The sequence below is a fragment of the Episyrphus balteatus genome, chromosome 2 (genome assembly GCF_945859705.1).
Source record: "Episyrphus balteatus chromosome 2, idEpiBalt1.1, whole genome shotgun sequence".
Classification (NCBI taxonomy): Eukaryota; Metazoa; Arthropoda; class Insecta; order Diptera; family Syrphidae; genus Episyrphus; species Episyrphus balteatus.
The window spans coordinates 61,451,223-61,478,004 of record NC_079135.1 but is presented as its reverse complement, the minus strand read 5'-3'; the positions used below and the strand labels follow the sequence as shown (position 1 = coordinate 61,478,004).

Here is a 26,782-nt window from a genome sequence, read left to right as displayed (position 1 = left end):
GGCATGTGAAATCTTGTTGCTGATCAAACTTTATCTGCAATATATGCACTTTGCATCGAAAGAACACAAAGCGCCTTCATATTAGTACAAATTTACAATTTTGTATTTACATTTTTTTTTTTAAAGGTACGTCAAACAATGAATTATTTTTTTTTAAATGGCTGCTGCTGTCGTTTCGATTTTTAATTTAATTTGATTTAAATTTAATATTCTTGTATTACAATTTACCTAATACTTTTTATATTAGGTTTTAATAAATTTGTTTTATATTTTATTACTATTATATTTAAATGTAATACAATTATATTAAAATGTAATACAAAAATATTACAGTCTAATACAGCGGTATTAAAATTTAATACAAGATTAGAATTTAATATCGGCGGGTTAATTTTTCACCCACGAAGGTTGTTTTCTAATAACTTTTGTATTAGAAGTAGTAAACTTAATACTTTAACATTGAAATTTAATACAAAAACGATTAAAATAATTTTAATAATTTGGAAGTAATAAAATTTAATATTTTTTGTATTGAAAATTAAATTAAATTAAATACAAGTGCTGTATTAAAAATTACTCTAGAATTTTTAACAGTGTAGTAAAGAATTTTAAGGTAAACAATGTCAAAACTTAAACGTTTTTTTTTTGGCTTGTAACTTTTCAGAATATCTATCGAAAAAGTTTTCTTAACATTATAGATGCCAAAATCAATTATCCACGTTTTTTGTACAACAAACTTTTTCCTACACGGTTAAAAATTCTGGAGTATTTTAATACTTCTAAAATTTTCAAATCATTTTAAATCTTTTTTTTTTTAAATTTCAATATTTAAGTATTAAGTTTACTACATGTAATAAAAAATGATTAGAAAATAACCTCCGTGTGTTTAATTCTTATTTTGTATTGATTTTTAATACCGCTGTATTTGATTCTTTTATTTTTGTATTCAATTTTAATATATTGTATTACATTTTAATATAATTGTATTACATTTTAATATTATTCTATTACTTTTCAATATAATTGTATTAAAATATAATACCAATTTATTAAAAACTAATATAAAAAGTATTTAATTGCAATACAAGAATATTATATTTTAATCAAATGACAGCAGCAGCCATTTAAAAAAAAAAGTCCATTCTTTAGGTACCTTTAAAAAAAAAAATAAAATCAATCAATAGGTAATTGTAAATTTGTACTAATTTGAAGGCGCTTTGTGTTTTTTCAAAGCGAAATGCATACATTTCAAATGAATTTTGCTCCAAGATCGAATATGGCGGCCAAAAGGTGAATTTTACGAGTGCGAAAAATCAGAGTTATGATATTCAGCTTATCGAATGAGGGTGGGACAAACAGCTGGGTCACCCATATTCATATATGCACTGCACTCCTTGATGTGAAAGCATATTTTAATCAATGTAATGTAAATTTGAATTTTTTTTAAACAGTGTATTGAAATGTAAAAATATGTAATACTGTAATACTTCTAATAAACACATAAGCCAAGAACTAAGTTAAAAAAATTTGGCACACGTATGTCAAGTTATTATATTTTTGCTCTCTAATATTAATATTATTTCAAATACCTTTTCTGATGATCTTTAGTGAATTATCACTAAATCACGGTTTTGATTTTTAAACGTTCATGTCTCGACTAACAGATTTTTAAATTCTTTGTTTGTTTGTGTGACTTATATATTAACAATATCTATCGATTCCAATTTTTTTCTACCACTTTTTGTTTGCAACTTTATGCCTTGACAGGATGTTGTAAGCATCATATGTGCAAACTGTTTCTTTACACTACCTTTAAGAGAAAAGAACTCTCAACTGGTATTACGTTGAGCGAAGGTCGTCGTATAACGAGATCTTCTACAATTTCAAGTTCAAAGTGCGTTTGTTAGTCGAAACTAAATTAAACTTTTGAAAAATATTTTTATTGGTATTATAGGTAGATACATATTTAATTTCTTTCAGATCTTTACCCTTTTGGCCAAAAAGAAGAACCTTACCGTCCAATATCCCAGTTTCATTATCAAGGAGCAACTGAAAAAGACACATCCGCAAATTACGTAATAGCTGCAAGTAATCAAGAGGTAAGAGGGCATATTCAAAGAATTACAGACCTACATATTTCAAAACTTTCGTGTATTCCGAAGATTTTTGAACAAGTTGTTTGTGAGAATTTTGCATTTTTCAGCAAGAATCTATAGTATGTGAACATAACAACAGCATGGTTTAATGAGGAAAAAATCAACTGTTACTAATCTTCTTACCTTTTTACATAAATATTCAATTTTTTTTTTTTTGACGGTAGGAAATCTTTTGGTTTTCCTCCTTTTTTTATAGCCTGGATAGAATCATACCTTGAGAAAAGATTCAAGATAAATTCAGGAACCGTCTTTCTAACCCCTATATTGCTCGCTTAGGTGAACCCCAGGGAAGTCATCATCTTAGGTCCGTTTCTTTTTATACTTGCTATAAATGATGTAATTTCATGCATAAGTTCAAGTTAAATTCTCATATTGGCCGATGATATGAAGATTTTTAAGACAATAAAAAAAAACCATGACCGGATCCTTCTACAAGCTGACATTGAAAGTTTTAGTATTTGGTGTTGGAAAAACAGTCTCTCTCTAAACCCAGTCAAATGCCAAACAATTACTTTCTCTCGAAAACGAGTCCAGAACGCCTTCGATTATTGTATATCGCAACACAAGCTCTGTCGAGTATTTAGTTTCAAGGACTTGGGTGTCCAATTTAGTTCAAACTAAGAACTCACCGAACACATTAATCTCATAGTAAACAAAGCGAGTTCAAAGCTAAGATTTGTTAAACGCTGAGCAAAGGAGTTTGACGATCATTTAGTCACACTTTCTTTATACAACTGCTACGTTCGACCCTATCTCGAGTACTCTTCCCAAGTATGTGTTGTAGGAAACGCCCATCTTGTATAGGCATACTCATTTTATTTTTGTTAATTTCAAATCAAATTCAAATTCAAATTTAGCAACAGTTGATGAGGTAGTCTAATTTATGATGATAATAGAGTATTCTATTATCTTTGGTTTTTGGCTTAGCTTAAACTGGAACCTAGCTTTGTTTCAATTTGATTCAAATGGTTTCAAGATAAGAGAATAACGTGTGGATGTGGATGATGGTGGATATCGCTGACGCTGTGGTGGGCTTATTTTTTAGTACAAAAAGATTTGCTGACTAAAGAGAAACTTGTAAGCGGCAAAGTTCTAAAAATACGCAGCTGATTTTTGATTTTCGAAAATATGAAATCCAAGCTCACGCATACCAATGCAATTCGGGGTCATAGAAGTGTTTCCGGGTTGTTTCTCTGAGCTGTTTTTGACTAGAAAATTATAGTTTTTACACACCTATTTTCGAAATAATTTTTAATGATTTTCAAGATATAAATTATAAATTTCTGGTCAAAATTAAGGCTAGGAAGGAACCTTCCGGAATCCATTTCTGCTGAATTCGAAAATGGCCGCATTATTTCGAAATTGGAAAGGGTTGCCGTGTGGCTATAAAAGGCCGTGGTTGCCGCGAATCGTTCTCTTTTGGTTTTCTATCTTGTGCGGGTAATATTGGACGGCTTCATTCGGTTTCATTCAAATTTGTAAAATTTTTTTTTTTTTTTTTAAGTAAAATTGTTAACTAGTTTCAAATAACAATAAAATAAGTTAAAACAGAAAGAAGTAAATAGTTAAAACTTAAATACTAAAAATTAAGGTTAAAACACATGCGGCTTAAAACTAAGTAAAACTTAAATCACATGCGGCTTAAAACTAAGTAAAACTTAATAACTACATAATAATTGCTACATAAAATATTAAAATATTTAAAAACGCATTCGTTCGCATAAAACAATAAAATCTCGCAAAAAACGACATTAAACACATGCAAAAAGTGTTAAAACTCAATGCGAAGACCATAAGTGTCAGTAAATGTGTGTGCCTTTGTGTTTCTTAAGCCCCTGAAAAAAAAGATATTAAACTATCCTACAACTCATATAACAAACGAACAAAAAAAAAAAGAAAAAAAAACATACGCGAAAAACCTAAACCCCATGAGCAACCTGAACCCCACATGTGCCCCAAGTCCAAACAAAAAAACAAAAAGAGGTACTCCAATAAGTACCAAATTCATGCCTTTCGCATAACCAAAGAGCCCGAGAAGTAAAACCCCCAAAACCAGTGTGAAAGTCATAAAAAAAAAACCTAGAAAATCCCGAATTGGTACAGTCACCACACCCGAAACAGCACCCAGCATCATCATCATCAGCGTCACCAGATGTTCACCACCAAATCATATCCCCTATCATCAGCGTTATCAGTTTACACATCAGCATCACTAAATTCACCTTAGCTAAAATAATTTAATTTCATTTTAATTTTCATTTTCATATATGCATTTCTCTTTAATTTGTTTAATATAATCTTTGTATATTTTTCTCTTTTTTTATGATCACTTCACAATAGAAAATAAATTTAACTCCCCTCACCTCTTTTCACCACACTAAGATCGTTATTTTTCTAATTACCAAAGTCTCTTTAATAAAACGAAAGTACATAACAAAAAAAACATCCAATTACAAGCTAATGTGTGTGTGTAAGTGCTATCACTCTCATAACTGTGGTGAATTTCTCTTTTCTTTTTTTTATAATATTCGTTTAAACATAATAGCAGGTACAAATGGTACTACATATATGCAGATATAGACCTATGATGCGGTGCACCTCCTCAAAGGGAAATGTAAAGTCGTGGTAAGTTTTTTTAAAAATATTATTATCAAAAAAAAAGAGAAATTAATTTGAGCATTCGGCTTCCAACTTAATCACATACATTGACACAATTTGTTGTAAAAGAAAAAAAACATATTTTCCTATAAGTATGCAATACTTGACTAAGTATGCAATACTTACCTTCTTGTAGAGGAAATTTAAATAATTGTACCTAAATCGATTTGTGATTGATTAAATGACGTGGTACTTGATAAGATAAAAAAAAATACATTCAAGGTCAATTTTTTTTTAGATATTGTGGTGACTTGAGAAGTGTCTTAAATTATAATTTTGAGTTACATAATTTTGAAAGAAAATAAATTATTTAATTTTTAAGAAATAATTTTTAATACATTTTATTTTTTTTTTTTTTTTTTTTTTTTTTGTCCGTGGGTAGGTGTTGAAATCTTCAAAAGATTCTATGAGGACCGGAAAACGCGTGCTCATAGATATGTGGGACTCTTAACCACTAAAACCACCTCCTCCTCCCGATTGCAACTAAGTTCAGATGGAACTTATCTAGCAATTTATCTTTCTCGAAGTTAAGTTACGTGTTGTAGGTAACGATGAAAGTTCCTACTGATGATATTTAAAAATAAATAAATAACTTTTGTTTTAAATTAAATCATTAAGTAATGGTTTAAATTTATGTTATCAAAAAAATATTTTAAAGGAAGTTAAATAAATAAAATCTCTAAAACATTTTAATTTATATTAATCAATGCCGATATTTCGAAATAAAGGAATTAAATTGAAAAATTTCACTGTACCAAATCGGAAGGTTTAGTCCTTCGCAAACGTCGTACTAAGTTTGTCTCGTCGAGAATTTCTAGTATTGTTCTATTAGTATGTTCGACTAACCGTTTTCGATGTTTTTGGGCAAACGTTTTTATTTCTTCGCGAACCGTGGGGATTCCAAGATCCCTGTGAAGATCTTCGTTTCTTATATACCACGGCGCATTTACAAATGATCTTAATAATTTATTTTCAAAAGTTTGTAATCTATTTAAATTTGTATCGCGTGTACAACCCCAGAGTTGAATACCGTATGTCCAGACAGGCTTTAGTACCTGCTTGTAAACTAGTAATTTGTTTTCGATACTTAGTCTAGAATGTTGTCCTAGCAACCAGTACATTTCTCTCAATTTCATATTTAATTGATCACATTTATTTTTAACATGCGCTTTCCATTTTAATTTCGCGTCGAGAGTCATCCCGAGATATTTTGCCTCATTTGCAAATGGGACTTGAGTAGTATTAATAAAAACAGGTAGTCTATTTATTTTCTTATATGTAAAGTCCACGTGGACTGACTTAAATTCGTTAAGCGCTATTCGCCACGTTTTTGTCCATTCATTGACATTGTTAAGGGCATTTTGCAATTTACTTGTCGACTCGTTGATTGTTTTGCCTACTGCAAGTATTGCGGTATCATCAGCAAAAGTAGCTACAATTGTGTTTTCTGTTTGAGGTATATCGCGTGTGAATAGAAGGTACAAAATAGGACCTAAAACACTACCTTGTGGTACCCCAGCCACTATTTCCCTAAAGTCTGAGTAATCATTTCCGTGTCTGACGCGGAAAATTCTGTTCTCTAGATATTCTCTAAGAATGGTAAAGAGTCCTTCAGGTAGGACTTGTCTTAACTTGAATTTGAGGCCCTCGTGCCATACTTTGTCAAAAGCTTGAGATACATCTAAAAAGACCGCTGAACAAATTTTCTTTTCTTCGAGAGCTCTCTCAATGACATCGGTGATTCTATGCACTTGATCTATCGTCGAGTGCTTGTTTCTAAAACCGAACTGGTGTTCAGGTATAAGACCTTTTTCTTCTATTATTGGCTGAAGTCGCTGCAAAAATATTCTCTCGAAAACCTTCGATACTACAGGAAGCAGTGAAATGGGTCTGTATGATTTCTTTTCGTGTGATGGTTTGCCAGGTTTCAAGACCATTATTACTTCTGCGACTTTCCATTTATTTGGAATGTATTCTAACCTTAAAGTGGCATTCATTATATAGAGGAGATTTATTAAACCTTTCCGTGGGAGCATTTTAAGAATTTCCGCTGTAATTAGGTCGTATCCGGGTGCTTTTTTTGGCTTTAGCTTCTTAATTTCTTTGTTTAATTCGGCGAGTGTAACATTTCTTGTGATAAAGTTTTCACTTGACGTTAAATTCATATTTATACTATCATTCAATGCTTGCCCATTGAATGGTTTGAATGTGTCCTCTAGGTAATCAGCGAAAACGTTTGCTTTCTCTTTGTCGCTTCTTGCCCATGCATTTTGGTCTTTCATAATCGGAGGTGCTGGAAGCTTAGGTTTTTTCGTGGCTTTTATAGCTTTCCATAGAGAGTAGTTAGATTCTTTACCTGCCGTCAAATTTTCAAGGTAATTTTTAGCTTCGCGGTTCTTGAAATCTGATATCATTTTTTTAAGCAAATTACTTAAGCGATTTGAATTAGATTTGTGTTGAGGAGCACGAGTTTGTTGCCATTTTTTACGCGCTTTTCGCTTTTCTTTTAGTACGTCTTTTATCTCTTGGGGATATTTAGCATCTTTGTACCCTGAAATTTCTCTTTGGCAAGGGGTATTGTTCCATGCGGCTTTTTGAACAACATGCACAAAATTATCTACCGCTTTCTCAAGCTCAAGAGGTGTCTGTAGTGATACCCTTAATTCAACATTATCCTCAATATCTTTCTTAAAGCCTTCCCAGTTAGTTTTACCGTTTGTTAGTCTAGGTGGCATTTCAACTTTAACAAGACTTTCGCTGATTGTGAGTATAACGGGAGAGTGGTCTGAAAAAAGATCAAAGCATTCCGTTATTTTAATTCGATTTGACGGTATTCCCCTGACTATAAAGTAATCAATCAGGTCAGGTATTTTGGAGGTATCTGCCGGCCAATAAGTTGGTTTCCCAGTAGAATGAAAGTCACAATTGTTCTCCATACCGGATTCGTATAACGCTCGACCTTTTTGAGATATACATCTAGAACCCCAAAACGTATGCTTTGCATTAAAGTCACCGCCGATAATTAAAGTTGGTCTAAGTAATTTTAGCAAGTTTGAAAATTCATTTTTATCAATTTTGTACCGCGGAGGGCAGTATATAGATGAGATATTAAGTACATCATGCTTAGTTTCAACTTGCACACTTATAAGTTGCATCGACTCAAGCTCAAGCTTAAGACCTGTCGAGTGTTTAACACAATCTTTTATGTATAATGATGCTCCGCCTCTTGCTTTGTTCGACGGATGAATTGCGTGGTAATCTAGAAAACCATTTATATTGAAATTTGATTCTTTTTTAACATGGGTTTCTGATATCAGACAAATGTCAATATCTTTTTCCCGCATAACCATTTCTAATTCTCCAAGTCTTTGCCATAATCCGTTGGCGTTCCATGTTATAATTTTAAGCTTTTCCATCATTTATATTTTGAATAGTGTTGGATAAAATAAAATCTTCGAGTTTAGAAAGCCTTTCAGACATAAATTTGTTAAGTTTTAACTGATCCTCAAATTTTGACAAAATTATAGCCAAGCATTGAGAGAATGCGACAGGTTCGGAATTATTTTTGATTACGGGTGAAGCCGCCATTTCAGCGTATGAGTTTCCATTACGTTTCTTTGGAGACATGTTTGATGTTGTTGGCGTTTGATTTTCTTTACCAGTGGCGGGTTTTGTTGTGTTTACCTTTTTTGGGGGCTTAGAAGTTTGGTTCTTTGTGGGTTTTCTTTGGGCATGAATTTTTTCTCGGCGTTTTTGTAGCTCATTAACTACTTCACAGCCTCTATAACTTGCCGGGTGACTTCCGTTGCTATTTATGCACTTCGCTGGACTCTTGCTGTTTCCGGTGCAATCTGCAGTTAAGTGTTTTCCCGCGCATTTCACACATATAGGTTCTTTTTTACAATAAGTTTGTGTGTGGTTAAACCCTTGACAGCGTCTACACTGAGGGACTTGTTTTGTATGTTTTTTTAGAGGTTTGATCTTAACTACGAGGCTAAGTATTCTTTTGATTTTGTAGTTTCCTCTAGTTTTTCTGTTTTATCGAACGTGAGTATACATAGTGGAAGACCACGTTGTACCACGACTGTTTCTTTATCTTTTTGTTGTCTTTCTTTCTTTATTATGTTTTCCGCATCTAAGATCTTGTAATTCTTTTCTTTAAGATCATTAATGATGTCGGTTTTTTGACATGAAGAGTGTAAGCCCCTCACCACGACGCGTAGGGGTCTTTCCGACTTGTTTTCATATGTGTACCACTCTACTTTTTCTTCATTCAGTCTTCGCGAAAGTAGACGATAGTTATCGGAGTCTTTTACACAAACTTTCCACTTGTTGTTATTAAGCGAGATAACTTTCAAATTCGTTGGCGGTAACGCCTTTAAAATGGTTTGTAATTTATTGAACTCCGCAACTCCGACAACATTAATCGGTGGCGGTGGCCTTATTTTAACCGGTTTTTCTTTGATATTTGTATCTTTTGGTGCATTTACTTCTTTTATTTCTTCTGTCTCTGAAGAAGAAGCACCCTCTGGTGAGGAGAAAACTTTACGTTTTTTGGTACGTCTTTTTGAATTTTTGGAGGATCTTTCCGTTTCACGTTCTAGCTCTTCTTCGTCTGTTTTATATTCGTGAATAACCACTTGCTGTGGAGTTGTTTTTGTTTCTTTAAGTGTTTGAGCTATTTTTAACATATCATTTTCCTTGCAGAGAAGATCGATTTCTTGATGGGCTTTCTTTAAGGCCTCATTTTCAATTCTTAGAAAATTGATTTCTTCTTTCAACTCTTGATAGAGTTTCAATGTTTCGTCGAGTCTTTGACGAAGATCGTTATTGTCTTTTTCAAGATTATCTTTTTTCTCTGAGTCTTCTTTTGCACGCTCTGGCAGTTTAGGCAGACTCTTTTGCCCGGTTGCACTCGATGTTGGTGGTGGTGATCGCGTTATCATGGGTTTTCTTGAAAACGGATTTATCAAGTGCTCGAATTGGAATAATTGGCTCTCCCCAGAATCCTTAGAGCCGACCTCCGAAGAGGGTGGATTTTCCAGAAAATCTGAATTGCCACCTGGGGTACTATATCTTTCTGTTTTATTCATTCCATATTTTTGTATACGTCATTCTCAGTATACGGAGGGTGGATTTTAGTCGCCTCTTACGACAGGCATGCCTACCTCGGGTATATTCTTTCTTTTCCCCTACCCGAAGGGGGTTAATACATTTTATGAAAACAAAAAAAAAACAATCATAAATTCGGAAACATAATTAAAATAATTTTTGTGGTTTCGCCTCAAAGTAGGCAATACTCTTTTTGAAACTAATTTATGAGAAAAGCATATATGTACATTCGTTGACTTTTCGATTTATGATTTTTTTTCTTGTTTCATTATTCTTTAAACTGAATTTACATATTTTTTTTAACAAATTTACTACCAATTATAATTATCGACTGTTGTTTATTTTTTTGAATTTGATTTGAAAAGTTATGATTAAGAATTATTTTTTTTTACTATATTCAATTAGTTAAGTTTATATCCTTTGTTAGGTTAAGTTTTTTTGTATTAATAAATTGTTTTGGTTAGAAAAGAACATAATTTTTGAATTTTCTTCGGAATGAAGAAATGTGTATGTGTTGGTTTTTGTATCAGCGAATAATTTTATTTAGAATTATGTTTTGCTAAACGAAGTCGGAAGTGGATGTGGCGATGTGACGAAATAAAGAATGAAGATTAAGAGGATCCAAGATCACCGATGGGTTGAATTTTTTTTATTAAGTTGATTTTTAGATTTTGATCGAGTATGAGAATAAATTTTGAGGTAAGCATGTATTAGATCTTTTTGCATTTTAAACATCGAGTTAGGGGTTGTTATAAAAATGGAGGACATAACAACCAAGGTCGTATCCTTGCGATACGTGGGTGGGAAAATCCTCAGAGAGCCAACACCAACCAGCGCTCTCCTCACTCGTGAAGAATGTTTCGTAGATGGATTAAACAGGACTATTGGGCTCTTCTTCAGAACCAAAAACTTTTATTAATCATTTCCGGCATGTAATTTCGTAACGAACGTTCAGTTTCTACATTGGCAAGAACCCCCCCATCCGACGAGCTAGGATGTGCCATATGCTAGCATGCCACGCCTAAGTACAACTGAACACCCTTTCCTTCCTGCTGCCAGGATCAGCCTCCAGTACCTATAAGCTGGGGGTTGTAATGGTGGTAAGTGGAAGGAAAGGTTCAAAGACTCTGAGGTAGTTATGTTCCTTCAAAGGGCCTAATTCCCCTGCTACAAGAAACGCGATATCCTATTGCTATTGATATGACATACTACCCAGAGTCCTAGCCGTCAACACCAGGTTCCGTTATAGGTGGCGCCCAACGTGGGGCCCGATTAGTCCTTTATTATGTTTTATAAAAATTAAGTTTTGAATTTATTTTGAAAAATAATAGTGTTTTATTTTCTTTTTGTTTTTGATTTCTAGACAGACTTTAAGTAATTTTGTTTCGCTTAAATTGTGAGGTTGAATTGGTGAACGAACGTCCAGTAAATAGGTTGAATCTTTTCCTTGTTTAGTCTGTTGCGTCAGTCACTTACTTCTACCAAAATCAATTTTCAATTTCATATTTTGAACGATTTTTTTTTGTGAATCCGTATTTTTGGCCCAGCCGAATTTATAGTTGTTCCAAAATAATAAAGTTTGAAAGTATGTATAGGTGGGGAAAAAAAAAATCAACCGACCGATAGCATAAGCTCTGGAAGCATCGTGCTATGTCAGCAGCGAGTTGATTATATTCCTAATTTCACCTAAAAATTACGTCTACTCAAAACGCATAATTCATTCATAATTTTCAATTTTTTTTTAATTATCCATCTACCTAGCAAACTTTACGAGTGAGCATTATGTACATACCTATGTATGATATTTCGATTTTTAGTTCTCATTTTTTTTATCTTTCGCATCGTCACATCCACAAGACAAATTCATGATACAATTTTTCACAAAACTATTTACGTTTATTTTTGATTCAAATACAGTTTTCTTTAGTATTATCTTCCTTTATGATTTTTTTTTATTGATTGGTTTATTTCTTTTTCAGTTTTTTGGTTTATAGAGTTTTTTTTGATTATTTAATTTCATTTGGTTTGATTTAGTTTTAATTTCGTATATTTTTTTTGGTACAATTTTACAAATAATTTTTTTTGTGAACTTCAGCACATATTATATTTCCATAGTTTAGAAAGAATAAGGATTTTGGATTATATAGTCCAAGATTTCATATGTATCCTTCTGGAGGATCTCATAATCTTCGTTCAGGTAGAAGTTGGGGCACTAATAGTTCTAATCGAGGTCGCGCTCGAGGTTCCAGCAATCGTGGGCGTGGGCGTATAACAACAAATAGAACAAACAACAATAACTTTCGTCAAGAAACAATGGCTGACCAAGAACAGGGTAACCAAAGTGTTTCCGACGTAGGACCCAATGGAACAGGTAATAATGATCCTATAGGGCCTTCAGGTTCGCAAGCTATTGAAGTTAGAGATAACACGTCCACAAAAACAACTCCAGCAACTAAGCAAAATTAACAAGATCTACCTTCGTACATTCAGGATCTCGTTACGGCATCGATAGGTGTTAGTAGGACAGAGGATATGCAAGGGATTCGAAATCAAATAGAAAAAAGTAATTCAGAGCTAAGAAAAGAGCTAAAAGAAATGATTCGCGAAGCTTTGGCTAAGAACACTCCTTCAGTGGACAACGAATACGAAGTTCGTAGGCGTCAGCCACCTATACATAACCCTCCACCTCCTACTCAACAACCAAGTACCACTGCAGCTGATGCAGCTTCTAGGCCAGCTTATTCAAATCTAAATCCTGATGCCGATGAATTCTTGTCCAGGATACGGAACTTACATTTTAATGATACCTCTTCTAGACCTTCGCCTGTAACCCAGTTAGGAGAAAATCAGCTAGGAGAAAACATTCCATCTAGTCATTATCATAAAGCTCTTAGTTTTCATAAGTGGGGTCTAAAATATGATAATGTCAATATGACTGTTGATGACTTCATATTTAGGTTAGAGCGGTATAAAAGTTGTTATGGTGCTACTTGGCCAGAGATAGTTCTCACTTTCCATCAGTTCGTTCGTGGTGAGGTTGAAGATTGGTACTGGATCTTCATTGGAGCAAATCCCAATGCCGATTGGTCTAGTCTCCGTTTTGCCCTAATTGAACGATTTCATACGCTCGAAACCGACGCAGAGCTATCAAAACAGCTTTATGATCGCCGACAAAAACCAAATGAAACCTTTGATCAGTATTATACAGCAGTACAAAAATTAAATACTAGCTTGCTTCATCCGAAACCTAACCCAGAGTTGATTAGTTTGATAAAACAGAATGTGAATAGTCAAATGGGAAAACTTTTACTAACTTTTAGGACTCAGAGCTTAAACGAATTAGCTTATGTTTGTCGCAAGATGGAAAAGTTCCTTAAAGAACAAAATCCTGATAAAACGCGAAATCAACTTCCTCATTCCGTACGTCGAAACGTTAGCGAATTAGAAGTACCCAACGAATTTTCACCTCCAACGGCAGAGGCTGTTGAGGCTCTTCAGGTAAAGAGAGACACTAGTATTATACCTGTTGGAACTGTGGGAAAATAGGTCATAGCGCAATCGAATGTCCTGATCCCCAAACATCCCTATTTTGCTACGGTTGTGGAAAGCAAGGCATTACTTCTACTCAATGTACCACTCCAAAGTGCGCGGAAAACGCCCGCAAGAGCAAACCAGCATCCGGAATGGCTTGCTCTCGCAATTAAACCCCGGACTTCCATTAAATTCAAACATTTCGAACTCAGACCCTGAACATTCGAACAATTTCAATGCAATCTCAAACACTCCAAATTTAAAGCAGTTTCATTCCATTTTAAACCTTAATAATTCAAATAATCCTAATCCCAATTCAGACCATATTCAAAACAAACCACCGATACAAATTATAAAACACCCAGATGTTTCCACTAAACCAGATCCGATTACACCACCAAATGAACCAAAAACCTTACAACCCTTAAAAAGTCTTCACCAACGTCAGACTGAATACTACGCAGCTAGAGAAAGAATTTTCGGTAGTCCAAAAATATCTCCGAGAATCGCTAGGATTCGAAATCGAAAGAAAAATAAGAAAAAGGCTTTGAAGAACATTGAGGCTACTACTTTGTTTTGCTCGGATGACGATCGTCCCTATGTCAATGTTAAAATTTTCGGCGAAAGCATGTTTGGCCTGCTAGATAGTGGGGCAAGCATCAGTTGCTTAGGTGTAGATGGCGATGAATTTCTGAGAAAACTAAACATCCCTTACGATCGCTTTTCATCCCATGTCAGGACAGCGGATGGTAATAGTCAACCTATCATCGGTAAATTTTTAGCTGATATAACGTACAAAAATGAAACTAAAAAGATAGAAATGTATGTAGTCCCTTCGCTTCAACAGAAATTGTATCTTGGGATCAATTTCTGGAAGTCTTTCGGTATTGCACCGCACATAATATCAGAAATCTCACCGCCAATCAATGTGTCTTCCGAGATGCGAGAGCTTTCGGGAGAAGAATTCAATAAACTCCAAACAACCATTAGCATGTTCCCATCCTTTGCTACACTTGGCTTAGGAAAAACCATGTTAGAGGAACACGAAATCGACACAGGGGATGCCGAACCTATAAAACAAAGACACTATCCTGTGTCTCCTGCGGTACAAAAGCTACTATATGAGGAATTGGATAGGTTACTTGAAATGGGCATAATCGAAGTAAGCAATAGCCCATGGAGCTCTCCCGTAGTGCTGGTGCGCAAACCTGGTAAAAACAGGATGTGTCTAGACTACAGGAAAGTGAACAAAGTGACCAAGAAAAGTGCCTATCCTTTGCCCCATATACAAGCTGTGCTAAGTCGTATTTCAGATACTCGTTATATCTCTAGCGTGGATCTGAAAGACGCCTTTTTGCAAATACCTCTGGAGAAATCCTCACGGGAAAAGACGGCGTTTACTGTTCCTGGTAGACCTCTGTATCAATTCAAGGTCATGCCCTTTGGTCTCTGCAATGCACCTCAACGTCTTTGCAAGTTAATGGACAAAGTGGTACCCCATGAATTAAAAGACGTTTTTGTTTATTTGGATGATCTCCTGATTGTCAGTAGCAACTTTGAAGATCACATTCGTTATTTAAAAATTGTAGCTGAAAACCTTAAAAATGCTGGTTTAACGATAAACCTCGAAAAATCTAAATTCTGTTTCAAGGAATTGAAATATTTAGGCTATATTATAGGTGATGGTCTTCTTAAAACTGATCCAGCTAAGGTCGCAGCCATAAAAGATTTTCCTATTCCACAAAATCAGCGACAAGTACGTAGGTTTCTTGGCATGTCGGGATGGTACCGTAGGTTTGTTAGGGACTATAGTTCTTTAGCAACGCCTATCACAGAAACGTTAAAGAAGAATCGCAAATTCGAAATTGGTAATGAAGCAATAGATTCTTGTCAGAAGATTAAAGATATTTTGACGTCTGAACCCGTTTTAGTGCACCCTGACTACAGCAAGCCATTTGTAATTTTATGTGATGCATCATCCACAGGAATCGGAGGCGTTCTATGCCAAAAGGATGATGGAGGCATCGAACGCCCTATCTACTATTACTCTCACAAATTAAACAAGGCTCAATGCAACTACAGTGTCACTGAACGTGAATGTTTAGCTGCAGTTTTGAGTATTGAACAATTTCGCCCTTACGTTGAGGGATATCACTTTAAAGTGGTCACAGACCATGCTAGTTTAAAGTGGCTTATGAACCAAAAGGACCTCAGCGGTAGATTGGCTCGGTGGAGTCTTAAACTTCAAGGTTATGATTTCGATATTGAGCATCGGAAAGGTTCTCAACACGTCGTTCCAGATACTCTTTCAAGAGTATATGCTACAGACGAGTTGAACCCTTGTTGCGTATCGGAGTTATATCCTTCTGATGTGCTGCATATAGATCAGAATGATCCCAGTTTTAAATCTGCGGAATACATTCAGATCATCGACAACATCACAAAGCAAAAAGACCAGCTGCCGGACCTTCAAGTCTCGGAAAATTTCGTGTACAAGAAGGTCAAACACAGCACAGGAAATCGTTTAGAGGATGACCTTGCATGGAAGTTATGGATTCCATCGCAGTTGACCGACCGTCTAATATCCTTGGCTCATCAACCACCTAGGGCTTCGCATGGAGGTTTAGGTAAAACATTACATAGACTTCGACAGCAGTTCTTTTGGCCGAATATGGCCTCTCAGGTAAAATCCTTCGTAGGTAGTTGCGAGGTTTGTAAAATGTCAAAAGCTTCAAACCAAGTTCAACGTCAGCCCATGGGAAAACCTTTCGTAGTCGAACGCCCATTTCAACACATCTACATGGATTTTCTTGGACCATACCCTCGATCTAAGAACGGAAACGCCTTTATTATCATAGCTCTCGATCAGCTAACGAAATTTGTTGTTCTTAAAGGTCTACGAAAAGCTACTGCAGAAACGGCAACCAAGTTTTTGAATGAAGAGATTCTATGCGTGTTCGGTGTTCCAGAATCTGTGTTAACAGATAATGGAAAACAATTTACGAGTTCAGTTTTTACAAAGTTATTGACGTCATATGGTATTAAACACGTAAGAACAGCTTCGTATGCCCCACAAGCCAATGCCAGTGAACGCGTCAACCGTTCCATTCTTGCTGCCATTAGGTCATACTTGGGAAAAGACCAAAGAGATTGGGACGTTAACCTTCCCACTATTGCTTGCGTGCTAAGAACAACAACTCACTCGGCTATTGGCATGTCACCATACGAAGCTCTGTTTGGCCAGAAAATGATAGAACATGGCTCAGACTTTTCTCTTCTTCGTAAACTGGACTGTGTGAATAATTCGGAACTCAACATCATTCCTAAGTCTTCTAAAATGAACATCATACATAACGCAATAAAAGATTCTCTCGAAAAAGCACATCTTAGGTACGAGCATGCATACAACACCCGCAGTAAGGACATAAAGTACAATATAGGTGATGTTGTCTTCAAAAGAAATTTTGTGTTGAGCGACGCAACGAAAAAGATAAACGCGAAGCTCTGTCCTAAATTCATTAAGGCTAAAATCGTGAATATCATAGGAAATAATCTATATGAATTATTAGATGAGAATGGAAAATCGTTAGGAGTAATTCATTCTAAAGACATTAAAAGGTAAACTTTTCATAATCTTTTAACCCGGCTAGCGACAGTCTGAACATGAGACATATTCTCGGGTGTGGGTCGATTTGCATAGGATTCATAACGTTTCATTTCGTATCCATTTCCTTCGTAAAAAAAAAAAATATATGATACATAAACTCGGAAATGAATACGTGTTGTAGGAAACGCCCATCTTGTATAGGCATACTCATTTTATTTTTGTTAATTTCAAATCAAATTCAAATTCAAATTTAGCAACAGTCGATGAGGTAGTCTAATTTATGATGATAATAGAGTATTCTATTATCTTTGGTTTTTGGCTTAGCTTAAACTGGAACCTAGCTTTGTTTCAATTTGATTCAAATGGTTTCAAGATAAGAGAATAACGTGTGGATGTGGATGATGGTGGATATCGCTGACGCTGTGGTGGGCTTATTTTTTAGTACAAAAAGATTTGCTGACTAAAGAGAAACTTGTAAGCGGCAAAGTTCTAAAAATACTCAGCTGATTTTTGATTTTCGAAAATATGAAATCCAAGCTCACGCATACCAATGCAATTCGGGGTCATGGAAGTGTTTCCGGGTTGTTTCTCTGAGCCGTTTTTGACTAGAAAATTATAGTTTTTACACACCTATTTTCGAAATAATTTTTAATGATTTTCAAGATATAAATTATAAATTTCTGGTCAAAATTAAGGCTAGGAAGGAACCTTCCGGAATCCATTTCTGCTGAATTCGAAAATGGCCGCATTATTTCGAAATTGGAAAGGGTTGCCGTGTGGCTATAAAAGGCCGTGGTTGCCGCGAATCGTTCTCTTTTGGTTTTCTATCTTGTGCGGGTAATATTGGACGGCTTCATTCGGTTTGCTTTTAAAATATATATATATAAATACATATATATTTCGCGTTTTTTTTTACAAATTTGTAAAATTTGATTTTTTTTTAAGTAAAATTGTTAACTAGTTTCAAATAACAATAAAATAAGTTAAAACAGAAAGAAGTAAATAGTTAAAACTTAAATACTAAAAATTAAGGTTAAAACACATGCGGCTTAAAACTAAGTAAAACTTAATAACTACATAATAATTGCTACATAAAATATTAAAATATTTAAAAACGCATTCGTTCGCATAAAACAATAAAATCTCGCAAAAAACGACATTAAACACATGCAAAAAGTGTTAAAACTCAATGCGAAGACCATAAGTGTCAGTAAATGTGTGTGCCTTTGTGTTTCTTAAGCCCCTGAAAAAAAAGATATTAAACTATCCTACAACTCATATAACAAACGAACAAAAAAAAAGAAAAAAAAACATACGCGAAAAACCTAAACCCCATGAGCAACCTGAACCCCACATGTGCCCCAAGTCCAAACAAAAAAACAAAAAGAGGTACTCCAATAAGTACCAAATTCATGCCTTTCGCATAACCAAAGAGCCCGAGAAGTAAAACCCCCAAAACCAGTGTGAAAGTCATAAAAAAAAAACCTAGAAAATCCCGAATTGGTACAGTCACCACACCCGAAACAGCACCCAGCATCATCATCATCAGCGTCACCAGATGTTCACCACCAAATCATATCCCCTATCATCAGCGTTATCAGTTTACACATCAGCATCACTAAATTCATCTTAGCTAAAATAATTTAATTTCATTTTAATTTTCATTTTCATATATGCATTTCTCTTTAATTTGTTTAATATAATCTTTGTATATTTTTCTCTTTTTTTATGATCACTTCACAATAGAAAATAAATTTAACTCCCCTCACCTCTTTTCACCACACTTAGATCGTTATTTTTCTAATTACCAAAGTCTCTTTAATAAAACGAAAGTACATAACAAAAAAAACATCCAATTACGAGCTAATGTGTGTGTGTAAGTGCTATCACTCTCATAACTGTGGTGAATTTCTCTTTTCTTTTTTTTATAATATTCGTTTAAACATAATAGCAGGTACAAATGGTACTACATATATGCAGATATAGACCTATGATGCGGTGCACCTCCTCAAAGGGAAATGTAAAGTCGTGGTAAGTTTTTTTTAAAATATTATTATCAAAAAAAAAGAGAAATTAATTTGAGCATTCGGCTTCCAACTTAATCACATACATTGACATAATTTGTTGTAAAAGAAAAAAAACATATTTTCCTATAAGTATGCAATACTTGACTAAGTTTGCAATACTTACCTTCTTGTAGAGGAAATTTAAATAATTGTACCTAAATCGATTTGTGATTGATTAAATGACGTGGTACTTGATAAGATAAAAAAAAATACATTCAAGGTCAATTTTTTTTTAGATATTGTGGTGACTTGAGAAGTGTCTTAAATTATAATTTTGAGTTACATAATTTTGAAAGAAAATAAATTATTTAATTTTTAAGAAATAATTTTTGATACATTTTATGAAAACAAAAAAAAAACAATCATAAATTCGGAAACATAATTAAAATAATTTTTGTGGTTTCGCCTCAAAGTAGGCAATACTCTTTTTGAAACTAATTTATGAGAAAAGCATATATGTACATTCGTTCACTTTTCGATTTATGATTTTTTTTCTTGTTTCATTATTCTTTAAACTGAATTTACATATTTTTTTTAACAAATTTACTACCAATTATAATTATCGACTGTTGCTTATTTTTTTGAATTTGATTTGAAAAGTTATGATTAAGAATTATTTTTTTTTACTATATTCAATTAGTTAAGTTTAGATCCTTTGTTAGGTTGAGTTTTTTTAAATTGTTTTGGTTAGAAAAGAACATAATTTTTGAATTTTCTTCGGAATGAAGAAATGTGTATGTGTTGGTTTTTGTATCAGCGAATAATTTTATTTAGAATTATGTTTTGCTAAACGAAGTCGGAAGTGGATGTGGCGATGTGACGAAATAAAGAATGAAGATTAAGAGGATCCAAGATCACCGATGGGTTGAATTTTTTTTATTAAGTTGATTTTTAGATTTTGATCGAGTATGAGAATAAATTTTGAGGTAAGCATGTATTAGATCTTTTTGCATTTTAAACATCGAGTTAGGGGTTGTTATAAAAATGGAGGACATAACAACCAAGGTCGTATCCTTGCGATACGTGGGTGGGAAAATCCTCAGAGAGCCAACACCAACCAGCGCTCTCCTCACTCGTGAAGAATGTTTCGTAGATGGATTAAACAGGACTATTGGGCTCTTCTTCAGAACCAAAAACTTTTATTAATCATTTCCGGCATGTAATTTCGTAACGAACGTTCAGTTTCTACATTGGCAAGAACCCCCCCATCCGACGAGCTAGGATGTGCCATATGCTAGCATGCCACGCCTAAGTACAACTGAACACCCTTTCCTTCCTGCTGCCAGGATCAGCCTCCAGTACCTATAAGCTGGGGGTTGTAATGGTGGTAAGTGGAAGGAAAGGTTCAAAGACTCTGAGGTAGTTATGTTCCTTCAAAGGGCCTAATTCCCCTGCTACAAGAAACGCGATATCCTATTGCTATTGATATGACATACTACCCAGAGTCCTAGCCGTCAACACCAGGTTCCGTTATAGGTGGCGCCCAACGTGGGGCCCGATTAGTCCTTTATTATGTTTTATAAAAATTAAGTTTTGAATTTATTTTGAAAAATAATAGTGTTTTATTTTCTTTTTGTTTTTGATTTCTAGACAGACTTTAAGTAATTTTGTTTCGCTTAAATTGTGAGGTTGAATTGGTGAACGAACGTCCAGTAAATAGGTTGAATCTTTTCCTTGTTTAGTCTGTTGCGTCAGTCACTTACTTCTACCAAAATCAATTTTCAATTTCATATTTTGAACGATTTTTTTTTGTGAATCCGTATTTTTGGCCCAGCCGAATTTATAGTTGTTCCAAAATAATAAAGTTTGAAAGTATGTATAGGTGGGGAAAAAAAAAATCAACCGACCGATAGCATAAGCTCTGGAAGCATCGTGCTATGTCAGCAGCGAGTTGATTATATTCCTAATTTCACCTAAAAATTACGTCTACTCAAAACGCATAATTCATTCATAATTTTCAATTTTTTTTTAATTATCCATCTACCTAGCAAACTTTACGAGTGAGCATTATGTACATACCTATGTATGATATTTCGATTTTTAGTTCTCATTTTTTTTATCTTTCGCATCGTCACATCCACAAGACAAATTCATGATACAATTTTTCACAAAACTATTTACGTTTATTTTTGATTCAAATACAGTTTTCTTTAGTATTATCTTCCTTTATGATTTTTTTTTATTGATTGGTTTATTTCTTTTTCAGTTTTTTGGTTTATAGAGTTTTTTTTGATTATTTAATTTCATTTGGTTTGATTTAGTTTTAATTTCGTATATTTTTTTTGGTACAATTTTACAAATAATTTTTTTTGTGAACTTCAGCACATATTATATTTCCATAGTTTAGAAAGAATAAGGATTTTGGATTATATAGTCCAAGATTTCATATGTATCCTTCTGGAGGATCTCATAATCTTCGTTCAGGTAGAAGTTGGGGCACTAATAGTTCTAATCGAGGTCGCGCTCGAGGTTCCAGCAATCGTGGGCGTGGGCGTATAACAACAAATAGAACAAACAACAATAACTTTCGTCAAGAAACAATGGCTGACCAAGAACAGGGTAACCAAAGTGTTTCCGACGTAGGACCCAATGGAACAGGTAATAATGATCCTATAGGGCCTTCAGGTTCGCAAGCTATTGAAGTTAGAGATAACACGTCCACAAAAACAACTCCAGCAACTAAGCAAAATTAACAAGATCTACCTTCGTACATTCAGGATCTCGTTACGGCATCGATAGGTGTTAGTAGGACAGAGGATATGCAAGGGATTCGAAATCAAATAGAAAAAAGTAATTCAGAGCTAAGAAAAGAGCTAAAAGAAATGATTCGCGAAGCTTTGGCTAAGAACACTCCTTCAGTGGACAACGAATACGAAGTTCGTAGGCGTCAGCCACCTATACATAACCCTCCACCTCCTACTCAACAACCAAGTACCACTGCAGCTGATGCAGCTTCTAGGCCAGCTTATTCAAATCTAAATCCTGATGCCGATGAATTCTTGTCCAGGATACGGAACTTACATTTTAATGATACCTCTTCTAGACCTTCGCCTGTAACCCAGTTAGGAGAAAATCAGCTAGGAGAAAACATTCCATCTAGTCATTATCATAAAGCTCTTAGTTTTCATAAGTGGGGTCTAAAATATGATAATGTCAATATGACTGTTGATGACTTCATATTTAGGTTAGAGCGGTATAAAAGTTGTTATGGTGCTACTTGGCCAGAGATAGTTCTCACTTTCCATCAGTTCGTTCGTGGTGAGGTTGAAGATTGGTACTGGATCTTCATTGGAGCAAATCCCAATGCCGATTGGTCTAGTCTCCGTTTTGCCCTAATTGAACGATTTCATACGCTCGAAACCGACGCAGAGCTATCAAAACAGCTTTATGATCGCCGACAAAAACCAAATGAAACCTTTGATCAGTATTATACAGCAGTACAAAAATTAAATACTAGCTTGCTTCATCCGAAACCTAACCCAGAGTTGATTAGTTTGATAAAACAGAATGTGAATAGTCAAATGGGAAAACTTTTACTAACTTTTAGGACTCAGAGCTTAAACGAATTAGCTTATGTTTGTCGCAAGATGGAAAAGTTCCTTAAAGAACAAAATCCTGATAAAACGCGAAATCAACTTCCTCATTCCGTACGTCGAAACGTTAGCGAATTAGAAGTACCCAACGAATTTTCACCTCCAACGGCAGAGGCTGTTGAGGCTCTTCAGGTAAAGAGAGACACTAGTATTATACCTGTTGGAACTGTGGGAAAATAGGTCATAGCGCAATCGAATGTCCTGATCCCCAAACATCCCTATTTTGCTACGGTTGTGGAAAGCAAGGCATTACTTCTACTCAATGTACCACTCCAAAGTGCGCGGAAAACGCCCGCAAGAGCAAACCAGCATCCGGAATGGCTTGCTCTCGCAATTAAACCCCGGACTTCCATTAAATTCAAACATTTCGAACTCAGACCCTGAACATTCGAACAATTTCAATGCAATCTCAAACACTCCAAATTTAAAGCAGTTTCATTCCATTTTAAACCTTAATAATTCAAATAATCCTAATCCCAATTCAGACCATATTCAAAACAAACCACCGATACAAATTATAAAACACCCAGATGTTTCCACTAAACCAGATCCGATTACACCACCAAATGAACCAAAAACCTTACAACCCTTAAAAAGTCTTCACCAACGTCAGACTGAATACTACGCAGCTAGAGAAAGAATTTTCGGTAGTCCAAAAATATCTCCGAGAATCGCTAGGATTCGAAATCGAAAGAAAAATAAGAAAAAGGCTTTGAAGAACATTGAGGCTACTACTTTGTTTTGCTCGGATGACGATCGTCCCTATGTCAATGTTAAAATTTTCGGCGAAAGCATGTTTGGCCTGCTAGATAGTGGGGCAAGCATCAGTTGCTTAGGTGTAGATGGCGATGAATTTCTGAGAAAACTAAACATCCCTTACGATCGCTTTTCATCCCATGTCAGGACAGCGGATGGTAATAGTCAACCTATCATCGGTAAATTTTTAGCTGATATAACGTACAAAAATGAAACTAAAAAGATAGAAATGTATGTAGTCCCTTCGCTTCAACAGAAATTGTATCTTGGGATCAATTTCTGGAAGTCTTTCGGTATTGCACCGCACATAATATCAGAAATCTCACCGCCAATCAATGTGTCTTCCGAGATGCGAGAGCTTTCGGGAGAAGAATTCAATAAACTCCAAACAACCATTAGCATGTTCCCATCCTTTGCTACACTTGGCTTAGGAAAAACCATGTTAGAGGAACACGAAATCGACACAGGGGATGCCGAACCTATAAAACAAAGACACTATCCTGTGTCTCCTGCGGTACAAAAGCTACTATATGAGGAATTGGATAGGTTACTTGAAATGGGCATAATCGAAGTAAGCAATAGCCCATGGAGCTCTCCCGTAGTGCTGGTGCGCAAACCTGGTAAAAACAGGATGTGTCTAGACTACAGGAAAGTGAACAAAGTGACCAAGAAAAGTGCCTATCCTTTGCCCCATATACAAGCTGTGCTAAGTCGTATTTCAGATACTCGTTATATCTCTAGCGTGGATCTGAAAGACGCCTTTTTGCAAATACCTCTGGAGAAATCCTCACGGGAAAAGACGGCGTTTACTGTTCCTGGTAGACCTCTGTATCAATTCAAGGTCATGCCCTTTGGTCTCTGCAATGCACCTCAACGTCTTTGCAAGTTAATGGACAAAGTGGTACCCCATGAATTAAAAGACGTTTTTGTTTATTTGGATGATCTCCTGATTGTCAGTAGCAACTTTGAAGATCACATTCGTTATTTAAAAATTGTAGCTGAAAACCTTAAAAATGCTGGTTTAACGATAAACCTCGAAAAATCTAAATTCTGTTTCAAGGAATTGAAATATTTAGGCTATATTATAGGTGATGGTCTTCTTAAAACTGATCCAGCTAAGGTCGCAGCCATAAAAGATTTTCCTATTCCACAAAATCAGCGACAAGTACGTAGGTTTCTTGGCATGTCGGGATGGTACCGTAGGTTTGTTAGGGACTATAGTTCTTTAGCAACGCCTATCACAGAAACGTTAAAGAAGAATCGCAAATTCGAAATTGGTAATGAAGCAATAGATTCTTGTCAGAAGATTAAAGATATTTTGACGTCTGAACCCGTTTTAGTGCACCCTGACTACAGCAAGCCATTTGTAATTTTATGTGATGCATCATCCACAGGAATCGGAGGCGTTCTATGCCAAAAGGATGATGGAGGCATCGAACGCCCTATCTACTATTACTCTCACAAATTAAACAAGGCTCAATGCAACTACAGTGTCACTGAACGTGAATGTTTAGCTGCAGTTTTGAGTATTGAACAATTTCGCCCTTACGTTGAGGGATATCACTTTAAAGTGGTCACAGACCATGCTAGTTTAAAGTGGCTTATGAACCAAAAGGACCTCAGCGGTAGATTGGCTCGGTGGAGTCTTAAACTTCAAGGTTATGATTTCGATATTGAGCATCGGAAAGGTTCTCAACACGTCGTTCCAGATACTCTTTCAAGAGTATATGCTACAGACGAGTTGAACCCTTGTTGCGTATCGGAGTTATATCCTTCTGATGTGCTGCATATAGATCAGAATGATCCCAGTTTTAAATCTGCGGAATACATTCAGATCATCGACAACATCACAAAGCAAAAAGACCAGCTGCCGGACCTTCAAGTCTCGGAAAATTTCGTGTACAAGAAGGTCAAACACAGCACAGGAAATCGTTTAGAGGATGACCTTGCATGGAAGTTATGGATTCCATCGCAGTTGACCGACCGTCTAATATCCTTGGCTCATCAACCACCTAGGGCTTCGCATGGAGGTTTAGGTAAAACATTACATAGACTTCGACAGCAGTTCTTTTGGCCGAATATGGCCTCTCAGGTAAAATCCTTCGTAGGTAGTTGCGAGGTTTGTAAAATGTCAAAAGCTTCAAACCAAGTTCAACGTCAGCCCATGGGAAAACCTTTCGTAGTCGAACGCCCATTTCAACACATCTACATGGATTTTCTTGGACCATACCCTCGATCTAAGAACGGAAACGCCTTTATTATCATAGCTCTCGATCAGCTAACGAAATTTGTTGTTCTTAAAGGTCTACGAAAAGCTACTGCAGAAACGGCAACCAAGTTTTTGAATGAAGAGATTCTATGCGTGTTCGGTGTTCCAGAATCTGTGTTAACAGATAATGGAAAACAATTTACGAGTTCAGTTTTTACAAAGTTATTGACGTCATATGGTATTAAACACGTAAGAACAGCTTCGTATGCCCCACAAGCCAATGCCAGTGAACGCGTCAACCGTTCCATTCTTGCTGCCATTAGGTCATACTTGGGAAAAGACCAAAGAGATTGGGACGTTAACCTTCCCACTATTGCTTGCGTGCTAAGAACAACAACTCACTCGGCTATTGGCATGTCACCATACGAAGCTCTGTTTGGCCAGAAAATGATAGAACATGGCTCAGACTTTTCTCTTCTTCGTAAACTGGACTGTGTGAATAATTCGGAACTCAACATCATTCCTAAGTCTTCTAAAATGAACATCATACATAACGCAATAAAAGATTCTCTCGAAAAAGCACATCTTAGGTACGAGCATGCATACAACACCCGCAGTAAGGACATAAAGTACAATATAGGTGATGTTGTCTTCAAAAGAAATTTTGTGTTGAGCGACGCAACGAAAAAGATAAACGCGAAGCTCTGTCCTAAATTCATTAAGGCTAAAATCGTGAATATCATAGGAAATAATCTATATGAATTATTAGATGAGAATGGAAAATCGTTAGGAGTAATTCATTCTAAAGACATTAAAAGGTAAACTTTTCATAATCTTTTAACCCGGCTAGCGACAGTCTGAACATGAGACATATTCTCGGGTGTGGGTCGATTTGCATAGGATTCATAACGTTTCATTTCGTATCCATTTCCTTCGTAAAAAAAAAAAATATATGATACATAAACTCGGAAATGAATACGTGTTGTAGGAAACGCCCATCTTGTATAGGCATACTCATTTTATTTTTGTTAATTTCAAATCAAATTCAAATTCAAATTTAGCAACAGTCGATGAGGTAGTCTAATTTATGATGA

The 26,782-nt window shown here is 35.2% G+C and overlaps 1 protein-coding gene across 2 annotated transcripts in view; it reads left to right on the top strand.

The window, feature by feature from the left end:
* Positions 1–26,782, top strand: part of LOC129912757 (uncharacterized) — a 91,359-nt gene that overhangs the window by 31,345 nt on the left and 33,232 nt on the right. For both annotated transcript variants that reach the window (XM_055991154.1, XM_055991155.1), the window contains one exon: positions 1,981–2,099. In XM_055991154.1, coding sequence (XP_055847129.1) covers positions 1,981–2,099 — 119 coding nt within the window. The remainder of the gene's footprint in view (positions 1–1,980; positions 2,100–26,782) is intronic.